The sequence below is a fragment of the Mus caroli genome, unplaced genomic scaffold, assembly GCF_978045245.1.
Source record: "Mus caroli unplaced genomic scaffold, Mus_caroli_1 scaffold_3, whole genome shotgun sequence".
In the NCBI taxonomy this organism is placed as follows: domain Eukaryota; kingdom Metazoa; phylum Chordata; class Mammalia; order Rodentia; family Muridae; genus Mus; species Mus caroli.
The window spans coordinates 67,094,718-67,106,129 of record NW_028227258.1 but is presented as its reverse complement, the minus strand read 5'-3'; the positions used below and the strand labels follow the sequence as shown (position 1 = coordinate 67,106,129).

Sequence of the window (11,412 nt, the reverse complement as noted above, 5' to 3'; positions counted from 1 at the left end):
AGGAGGAGGATCAAATGCATGGAAAGAAAAAAATATAGTCGTTTTGCAGAACTTTCAGAATGAGATAAGAAGTGGTTCTAAGTAGAGCCCCTCTGGTGTTGTTTTAGTGCAATGCCATCATGAACATTAAAGTCAGTGGTAACCATGTATCAGGACGAAACTTAAAAAAAAGAGTAAAATAAAGGCCAGAAGCTTCTTCTTGCAGATTCTTGGGTGTTTCTCCAAATTGTGAGGAATACCTAGTCTCCCTCCCTTGGATTTTCAGTTTTAGAAAACTGATTTACTTCATGTTTTAAAAAAGTTTTATTTATTTTATTTGAGTGCACTGTAGCTGTCTTCAGACACTCCAGAAGAGGGCATCAGATCTCATTACAGATGGCTGTGAGCCACCATGTGGTTGTTGTGAATTGAACTCTGGACCTCTGGAAGAGCAGTCACTGCTCCTAACCACTGAGCCATATCTCTAGCCCTCACTTCCTGTTTATAGTGTTGCTCCTGCATGTGTGTCTGGGCACTACTTGCATGTGTGCTACACACAGAATCCAGAAGAGGGCACTAGATCCCATGAGACTGGCATCCAGATGTTTATGAGTTGCCCTTTGCTAGTAGGAATGAAGCTGGGGTTCTGTTGAATGGGAGTCAGTGCTCCAAGTGCTCAGGCTCTTCATGCCCTGTCCCATTTCATTCTGATTACACACCTGTGGTTGTCCTCAGCATGAGGTGTTGAAGGGGGAACTTGACAAGTGAATTCTGAGGAAATTTGGGGTACAGAGCTAGCAGAGCACAATCTCTGCTTTCAGCTAAATCTTCCCAACTTTGGTCTTTGGAATGAGGAGTTCAGACTCTGACCCTATTGATTCTCCATCTCCCACACTCAGTTGTATCCATGCCATTCCCTGACTATTACTAATATTGAGAAGTTTGGGAGTCCATGGAATGATTTTATTATCTCCAGTGATGTAAATGTTTTCAGGCTTTTGTATCTGCTGTCTAGTTCTTTCTTATCTTATTGGAACTAAGAAAAAATACCTTTCTAGTATAATGAATTACATTACACTGAGTAATTTATAAACCATGGAATTTATTCCCAATGTCAGCACATGCATTTTTTCCTAAAGGACTCCTTCTCTAGTGATATAATGGTAGAAGAGCCAATTGGCAAAGACCTCCTCACTTCCTTTATACTCTTTGACTCTGTGAAAGTAGCTCAAATAGCCCAGGCAGGCCTCAACCCCATGGTTAAGCATGGATTTCTTGATCTCCAAATCCTTGCTCTATCTGAAACATGTTGGGTTTTCTGGATTGAATTGTTGGATAAGAGTACTTTCTCATTCCTGAGGATTAACATATGACCAAATCACCATACAAAGACCCCACTTTTCTTTCCTTTTTATTGAAAATGAGTTTTTCCACACAATATATTCAGATTACAATTTGCCTTTCCCCATGTCCTTCCAGTCCCTCCCCATCTCTCTACTCATCCACTGCTTCGTTGTCACTCCCTTCAGTTAGGTGACAAGCAGACAAACAAAACTAGGATGAAAAACAAAGGAAAGGCACATGAAACATACATGCATTCACACACAAATCCACAAAGCCAATAAAATACAAAATCATGAACCAAAACATACAAGCAAAAGTGTAGACAGAAAACAATGACCAAACAAATCAATATTAGAGGAAAAAAAGCACCATTCAAAATTTTGTATAGGCCATTAGCTCCTTGATATAGAGTCTAGTCTTAAATTTTCTTTATATAACCAAGGAAACTCTTGGGAAAAAATACTTTTTCCTTTACAGGCAGTTTTGAGTTAGACAGAGCCTCTCAGTCAAGAACAGGGGATTGTGTCCAATACCCCCCTTCAGCTATGGCACCTGGTGTAGCTCCATGCAGAGTCACATGTCTACCCTCATGTTAATACAAATAACAATATTTGACTTCTTCCTTTCTAATTTGTACCCTTGATCTGCTTCAGTTGTCTTATTGCTCTTCATTTTTTATTTTTTATTTTTTTGAGACAGGGTTTCTCTGTGTAGCCCTGGCTATCCTGGAACTCACTCTTTAGACCAGGCTAGACTCAAACTCAGAAATCCGCCTGCCTCTGCCTCCCGAGTGCTGGGATTAAAGGCCTGCACCACCAAGCCCGGCCTTGTCTTATTGCTCTTAAGTGCTCTATTTAATAGGTATATATTCAGAATTGACAACCTCATCTTGTCTGCACTTTAGTGAAATTTCTGCTAGCTTTTCTCCATTTAAGTTGATGTTGGCTATATGCTTGCTCTAAACTGCCTTTTTTTTTTTTATATTCAGCTACATCCCTTCTGTCTCTTGGGACTTTTGTCATGGAAGGTGTTGAATTTTGTCAGAGTCTTTTTCTGCATCTAATGAGATGATCGTGTGGCTTTTGTCTTTCAGTTTTTTCATATGGCAGATTGTAGTACTAGTGTTGAAGCTCCTGTGCCAGCTTCTCCATCTATACCAATCAGGGTGGGTAATACTATAGCGGGTACAGCAACACTTTCTGCCTTGTGAGCTGTGGAGTCTAATTTATTGGGAATGCTTTTCCCTGTATAGTAAGTTATTGGGTGAACTAGCTGTGCCAGGAAACAGAAATCAGATGATACATTTACAACTAGGGTATGTATGTACAAGCCCACCAAGTATCCTCTGGAGGAAAGAAGTACTCATATTCTATATTGGCCAGAGGTACAATGGAATAGCAGAGATGTGAATGTTCTAAGGGTATCTGATTTCCAATAAAAAGACTTTCTGTTATTGCCTCTAAGGTCAGCTTACCTCTTTCTGATTGCTGGCTTGTACACTGAGTACTCTCTGTAATCTTTGAGTAGTTTCCAGGGACAGCTGTTCTATCACAGTAGGTGGGTTGGGCATTTAAGCATAACTAACAGTCCTGTGACAATTCAGGACAAGAGGAGTTAAGTTTCTGGAAAGGAGCTTTCACAAATGCAGGGGTGCTGATGTAAGGGGTGTAGTGAGATGTGTTCGAGACAGGAAGTGACTAGTGAAGTTGGTGACTCTCACATTAGGGTAGGTGTGGGCATAGGCAGAGGCAAGGGCCTGAATTCCTGCCTCTCCAGGACTTTATTGCGTCCAGTGGTTACCCCTGGAATCTAACAACTTGTCAGACAGAGAAGAGAGTTTTTCTAATGGTTACCCCTAGAATCTGCCCAGATTCTTGAATATCCTCTCAGTCCTCAAATATAACCTGAATGCTGTCTGGTGGCCTGTTTTCTTCTTTTAGTGAAGCTGAGTGTCAGGTGGTTACAAGGTGAGTATGCATGAGAGAAACAGGGAGGTTTTTTCCTTTTTCTTTTCTTGGATATTTTCTTTATTTACATTTCAAATGTTATCAGCTTTCCAGGCCATCCTTCTGGAAACTCCGTATTCCCACCCGCTGCCTCTGTGAGAGTGTTCCCCCACCTCTGCACCCACTCCTGCCTCCCTCCTAGGCATTCCCCTACACTGGGTCTTTGATTCTCCACAGGACCAAGGACCGCTCCTAGCATTGATGTCCAACAAGACTATCCTCTGCCTCACACACAGCTGGAGCCATGTGTCCCTCCATGTATATTCTCTGGTGTTTGGTTGGACTAGCTTGATGAAATCAGATTTTAACAAGAGTACCAGTAGATGGAGCCTGTGCTTTCATAATCCCATTGTGCACAGTAGTAATCTGAAGCTCCTTCATAAGCTCTGGGTGCATGTAAAAATATTGGTTTTTGAGGTATTTTCTCCCATAGAGGTCTAACTTGTGATGCAACAAATCTTCCAGATCAAAGTAAGTATGGGAACCAAGTCAGAAGCAGGGCAGTGTGGCTGACCTGGTGGATGATGAAATTTTGGTCAATGTTAGCAATTATCCAAGTGAGGATGAGGGGCTGTTGGATTGTAACTCTGATGGTTCCAAGATGCAGGCATAAAGTGAGCAGAATTAAGAATGATGAAGGGACAACTTTAGCAGATCACCTGGGTATGGGATGACTTACCATTGTTCTTGTGTCAATACCTCTGGGAGCTTCATCTCCCTCCTGGCTGTCTTAACATGGGAGTGCTGTCTCCATGTCTGGATTCTATCTACCTTAACAGCTCTTATGGTGTGAGGCCCTTTCCAGTGGGAGGTAGGGAGACAGAATCATAAACATGGTGTATGGCAGGCCAGAGTTGCTTCTGGGGTCTATGGAGAGCTTTCAAGTATTTTAAGAACATATATTGGTCATATTTGGCTAGAATGATAGGACTGGCAGTTAGCAAGCATGGGAGGAAATTTCCCATATAGGATCTCAAAGCAGGTAAGATCTAAAGTACAAGGAGTATTCCTGGCCTTATACAAGAAATAATGTAGGAGAGAAAACCAGTCACCACCAGTTTCAATGGTTAATTTAGTCAAGGCCTCCTTCAAGATTCTATTCTTCCTCTGCCCTAATAAGCTTAAACATAAGGCTGTGATCATTAACCTTTTTTACTATTGTAAATCTTTAAATTAATATTAAAGTTATTATTTACCATGGCAGGATAGAAGTAGGAGACCTTATGTCAGGATGTTCTAAGGTGAGGAGGCAGTGAGGTAGAAATTGCCTATAACAAAGATTATTAGTTTTGATTTGATGGGGGCTAGAACCTACCAGGACTTGTCCTAGGTCAGCAGACCAAGACAGAAAACCTCAGAGACCACAAATAATACATGTAAATAAAAGTTACTTTTACAGGAAATTATTTGAAAGTTGCCTGGGATGTCACTGCTGAAGGTAAATATTTTTAAGGCATCTTTGGTTTAAGTGTCCAGAAACTGAAAGACAGCCCCTGATTCTCTTGTGGGCACTGTGGCAGGGGTGGGGGTGGGGTGAATAACTTAGGCAGAAGCCTTAGCTCCAGGACCATAAGGGAATGCCTACTGTGTCATGTAGGTGAATTATTACCATTTTCGGGGTTCAGACCTCAGCTCCACTGGAGACCAGACTATCAATGCATAGCCCAATTCCCCACATACTTCCTCCAACTTGACCACAGTTCCTAGTAGTGTCAATTCCCATGGGCCATGCTTATTCAAACCAAATTGAGTTGTTTTTATTTTATTTTATTTTATTTTAAACTCCAGATTGTATTCCACCCCCCCAGTCAATCCCCATACCACATCCCATACCTCCTCCCTGTACAAGGATGCCCCCACCTCCAACCCACACCCCAAACTGAGTTTAAAAGAAAACAAAGCCTTCTTTCCCCTTCACTTCTCTTAAGAATAAACATTCATGTTTGATTTCTCCTTTCCTCTGAGCCCCTGGTCATCTTTTCTGTTAGTCCAATGAGGATACATTTCTCTGAAGAAACCCTTTTGGTCTGTGCTTCAGGAGAGTACCTAAGTTCAATCCCAGATTCCAAGACCTCAGACAAAAATGAGAAGATCAACAGAATACATGCCAGGTAGACTGTCCCAGATTCCAATGCTGTCCATTTTCCCACCCACCATTCCAACATATTTAGAACTATTGCAAATCCACCATGCTGCCCTCCCCCAGATTCAGTGTAAATGTTCCAGCACTACCATTGTCTGAGGAGGAGTCACTGGGAAGAATACTTCCCAGTTGCTGTTGGAAGACAGGTGTAGGTCATAGCTGATTCGGTCTTAAAGACCACTTAAGTTGTTTGAAAGAGAGGGCCCAGAAAACACGCTGTGCAGAAGCCAGAGAGTGAAATGCTTCAGCCACCAAGTGGGGATGTGATCCCCTCATTGACATCCACCCTGAGGTCTTAGAGACCTCGGAAGCATAAACTATAATGAAATCCAGAGCCTGAGTCTTCAGGTGCTCTGTGCTGTGGAGGTCAGCCACAATGAGAGTGTGTGCAGCATTCTCCACAGAGAGGTTCCTGCAGAGGGCATCCTCACACATGACCATCAAGCCCTCCAGGCCATACCTGTCAGCAGCTGCCAGCAGATCACAGGCCATGGAGTGGCTGTGAAGGTGTGGCACCTTCCCTGTGTAGATGAAGCCCATCATCTCCTTGAAGACTTGGGGATCCAGGTCATGGATCTCAACACGGTTTGTTAGTCTCTCCTCCATTTCATTTTCAAACATGGCTCTGAAAACTGGAGAGCGAGCTGCCAGGATGGCCTTGTGAGCCCTGAATTCATGGCCAGCTACCAACAGGGAGCAGTCTGTGAAGAGGGAATTCTCCCACAGCTCCCCTAGTTCATCTTCCAATGTGCACCTTGGAACCTTGATTGCAGGTCTTGGGTTCTGTCCAGAAATGCTGAAGGAGTCTTGGAGTATGCTCACCTTGCAGAGGAGGGTAAATTTGTCATCTGGTGTTAGCACTTGGGCTGGAGACAAGAAGGAACCTCGAGTGATGAACTTTTCGAATCCAAAGGGCTGGTGTGGCTGTATTCTAGAAAAGCTTGGGATCCTTTCTATATTGCAATTTTCACCCTTGGCATTTAAGATACAAACCTCGAACTTTGCCCAAACTGAGCCCTTTTCACAGCTGAGCAAAATCAGATAAAGTGACACATAATCTTTGTTTTTCTCATCAACCCCGGTTGGGTATACTCTCAAACACCATGTCATTTTGTCATTGTCCTCTGATGAGAACACTGGGCTTGTAATATATTCCTCCGTTTCCTCAACAAAAAAAGAGAAGTTGCTAATGGTCCACCTGTAGCAGAATTTCAGTTCATGGCTCCATGTGTCGTCCCTGGTCTTGGCTTCCAGTTCTCCTGACATTTCTGCTTGATGTACTTTGGATTTAAAACTGGAACCTGAAAAGAAGAACTAGAGATTATTTACTCTTTACAGTATAGGATACAATAATAGATAATTTTTAGATTTGTTTTAATTTCTCCTAAGTAGCCCCTTCTATGATGTTGAAAACTTGTGTCATTCTAAAATTTTCTGTCTAGAATTCAGTATTAATTTCTTTCTCTGCCCCTCTCTTCTCATCCCTACTCAACTCCCCTTCCCATGCTCTAAATAAACTGTATTCTATATTAAACCTGTCATATGGCTGATACCTCAGGGGGAAGGGATGCCTCAACATGGGTCCGCCATGGCACCACTCTCACCCTCACAATACCTTGCTCTAACAAACTAGTCCTGGATTTCTTTTTGTAAAACACAACATTGGTGTTGTGACTCAGATTTAAAAACTTGCAGGTTACATCTCCTGCTGCCATATGAACTTTCCAGCTAACAGATCGCTTGCTAGAAAGATTCATCCAAACACCATCAAATTGGTAAGCCCCCTCTCTGACACTGGTCAGTGTAAATATCCCCTGGTCCCAAGGAGGGATGTTGAGCTCACAGCCACCCTGTGGTGTCCTGTGGATGGGGACATTCACAGTCTTTATGATTGTCCTCCTTGCTGACTCCTCATTTTAGGATATTTTCCCTTGAGTGAGATATCCTTTCTCCTATGTCATTTCCTTTCCTCACTGCTGTGAAACCCAAGGCCTGGGTAAACCACACTCCTCACTCCCCTCTCAGGTACTAACCTGAGCTCAGACCCCAGTTGTCAGCTTGAGGTCTTGGTGATCTGTCCCTCCTGCTGTTTTAGTTATTAACTTATCCTCAGGATGCTGGTAGGGGAAATTAATAACTGCCACTCTCACCCAGAAAGAGTATGTCTACCTATTCCCTCCCAGGCTTCCTATTGGGATGCCTCCCACTCTTTTTTTTTTTTTAAAGATTTATTTATTATTATATCTAAGTACACTGTAGCTGTCTTCAGATGCACCAGAAGAGAGTATAAGACCTCATTACGGATGGTTGTGAGCCACCATGTGGTTGCTGGGATTTGAACTCAGGACCTTCTGAAGAGCAGTCAGTGCTCTTAACCACTGAGCCATCTCTCCAGCCCCTGCCTCCCACTCTTAAAGGCTTCCAAATTCACAGGCTAAATTTGGCCCCAAATGTGCACTAATGAAAAACTCCACATGGCTGTTTAAGGGCACTTAGAAAAAACAAAAACAAAAACATCTGCAACTTTCTCCATAGCCATCCAGAAAAGTAGAAAGATTGCTATGTAGGGTCCCCTCTGACCACCTCCATCTCTTGACGCTTTATTGCTTTGCTCTCCCTCCCTCATATAGGCACATCGATAAGACTGCCTAGATTGTGGTATGATAACCACTGAGAAAGTGTTCTCCCATGATTCTGCCGTTGCCTCTGTGGCTGCCTCCAGCCTCCTCTCTCTGCTTTCCCCCTTGATTTCTTGCTCCCTGCCAGACCCAAAACCATGGGGCATAAAAACATGCTGTGCTAGAGCAGAGTTGTAGGCAGACAGAGCACAGCTGCAAGTGCTGCCTTTACTCCCCCCACACCCAAGGTGCTTGCTTTCTTACCCTGCCCCACTTGTGACCTGCTCACACCAGGTTGAGCCTCCGCCTATGCTCATGTGCTCTGGATACAGCAACAGAGGCTGAATACAGTGAAAGGAGAGACCTCTTGTCCATCAGATAAAACATGCCCATTTTCTCTATGTGTTGTCTTTTTATATGTTTTTATCTATTGATATACAATTATTTCTGCCATTCCAACATATAACAAACATGTGATATTGCTCCAGGCAGAGCTGTAGCTTCAGCACTATTTAGTTTGGGGGCAATCTTGTGAATGTCTGCCATCTTTTTTTTGTGGGCAGATAGTTTTTCTATGCTATTGCTTCAGTGCCATCTTAGCTAAGGGAGGTCACATGACTGGCTGTAGCTCCAGTGCCATCTTAGTTAATGACAGTCCCATGATCACCTATCCATCATCTTTGTTATGGGCAGTTCCTACCTCACTGCCTCCTCACCTTAGAACATCCTTAGGGTCTCTGATTTTTATCCTGCCTTGGTAAATAATAATTTAAAAATTAATTTAAAGATTTGTAACAGTAAAAAGATTAAATATCACTGCTTTAAGTTAAAGATTGCCTAACTCAGATATTCTTAATAGATACTAGCTCTCAATCTTCCCAGAAACTGCTAAATGTAACGGTAAATGTTTAAGCTTATTAGGACAGATAGAGACACCAGAGCATAACAGTTACACCCCCACCCCCACCAAGGTGTCTGAGAAGATAGGCACAGTGACAACAAGACTGCCTAGATGGTGTTAGGATAACCACTGAGAAACTGTGCTCATTGCCTTCCCACTGCCTGGGCTCAGCCTATACTGTTGTCAACCTGAGGATACCCAGGGAGTTCAATGTCTAACATTGCCTAGGACAAGGTGAGTCATTTCTCCCAAGTTCCTACTCCACAGGAAAAAGCTCCTTGTCTTCTGGGCCTACTGGACACACTGACTCTGCCTGAGTTGCAATGGAGAATGCAGGGACCTGGGAAAACAGTTTAGGTAGTGGACTATTGACCAACCTCTGTCATTATAATTCATGACATCTAGATTGTAATTTATTTTTCCTACATGTATAACTACATTGACAACTAAGCTAAAACAGACCTCTAGCTCCTTACCCAAAGGTAATCGACCACCTTTTAGCTTATTAATCAATTTTTTTTACTAATTTCAACTACCAGATCTCTTATTAAAGACAGGTTTGACTTACTCACATGCTTCATGATAAAGGATACACAGTTCAGATGTAACCTTTCTCAGATATAACCTTCTGTAACTTCCTTTTTGAAACTCAGTTCCCAGTGACTAAATACTTCATACCCCCCCTGTTAAGCCACTGTCCTAACATTAATCAATAGAGTTCTTATAAATTAGCCTAACCCTAATAAAACATTCCACTATATGATCTAACTTTTATAATCACAGGTTCAAATTTTAAGTTCCCGTTGATTGTCATTAACCCATAGACTTTGTGTCTCTTGTGCTAAATCTATACTATCAGCTGTCAATGTTACAAATATAAGTTTCCTTTGGTTGTCTTATAACTATAGACCTAATATGTTTCTCATGCTAAACTATATATGAATTATCATATTCACAAAGTCGTCAAAATTTCCAGTGTTTGTTGGTTTTTCAATACATACTTCAAAATGCTTCTCATTATACTACATGTGTGTGTGTGTGTATTCAGTATCCTAGATAGAAGAAAAAGCCCTCCTTGCTTCTTCTGCTCCACCAAAAGCTTTTGTCTTTCCTAAGCTCATCTTAAAGACTGTTCCTGCTGTTCACAAATTTATCTCTTTTGTATAAACTTACAAGCTCCAAGAAACACAATCAGATCTACCTCTCATGGACCAAACAGACTCCATTTGGATAAGTACACTTGCCAATGAATAGTCTACATTCCCACTTGCGACCTATTCCAGAAGGTGGAATTCCTCTCCTGTTCCCTGGAATTGGAACTTCCTTCACCCCAACCACCAATACCTAAGGGTTTCAAATGTACACCTAAGAAAAATTTTTTTTTCTCAAAATGTACTTAACTTTATTGTCTAATATATATATATATATATATATATATATATATATATATATATATATATAACTTACTACTACTACCATCACCCATACCCACACCCACACTCACAAAGTTTCAGCATCTTGTCATGTCAAGGAGTTTACTTAAAATCAACACCCATAGTTGGGCGTGGTGCCGCATGCCTTTAATCCCAGCTCTCAGGAGATAGAGGCAGGCTGATTTCTGAGTTCGAGGCCAACCTGGTCTACAAGGTGAGTTCCAGGACAGCCAGGGCTATAGAGAGAAACCCTGTCTCGAACCCCCCCCCCAAAAAAAATCAACACCCATGACAGCTCCAGAGAAGCATCCCACATGCTCCAATCTACACTCACAGACAGATGCTTCAACTGGACCTGCTCCTTTTACTTACAGACGGTTCCACAGACTCTGGATAGCAAGGAAACAGCCAACTCTCCTAAGACTTGACCAACATCCCCATTCATACTTTCTTTGGTTTCCCAAAGATATGTCCTCCCAAAGTCAGCAGGAAATAGCTAAAGATCACAACGACCCTATTCCTGCTCCACCATCATCTCTGTCTTGTTTTTCCTTTTCTTTTAAAGAATCCAAAATGAAGGAAGTTTATGATTCTCTCTAGGCTCCACCCAACAGTTACCTGGCAGTACCCAGGAATGCCTGACTCACCATGAAAGGGGCTGTTTGCCCCCTTCCTCACTTTCTTCTTTTCTTTTATTCCCTAACTCTTTAACTACTTTCTCCCTCTCTTCTCTCACCCCTCCTACCTCGTTCTCCATGTGTTCCTGGCGAGCTTCTCCTCTTCTCTCTCTCTCTCTGTCTTTTTCTCTTTCTCTGCCTCTATACCCTTCTCATCCCTACTCAACTCCTCTTCCCATTCTCTAAATAAACCCTGTCTTATACTAATCTCTCTCTCTCTCTCTCTCTCTCTATATATATATATATATATATATATATATATATATATATATGTATGTGTGTGTGTGTGTGTGTGTGTGTGTGTGTATAAA

General features: G+C 42.1%; 1 protein-coding gene across 1 annotated transcript; it reads right to left on the bottom strand.

The window, feature by feature from the left end:
• Positions 1 to 5,625: 5,625 nt before the first annotated feature.
• Positions 5,626 to 6,738, bottom strand: LOC147005528 (TD and POZ domain-containing protein 4-like). Its single transcript, XM_085835278.1, has one exon. It carries the CDS (start codon positions 6,736 to 6,738, stop codon positions 5,626 to 5,628), a length of 1,113 nt encoding a protein of 370 aa, XP_085691404.1.
• Between the last annotated feature and the right edge of the window lie 4,674 nt (positions 6,739 to 11,412).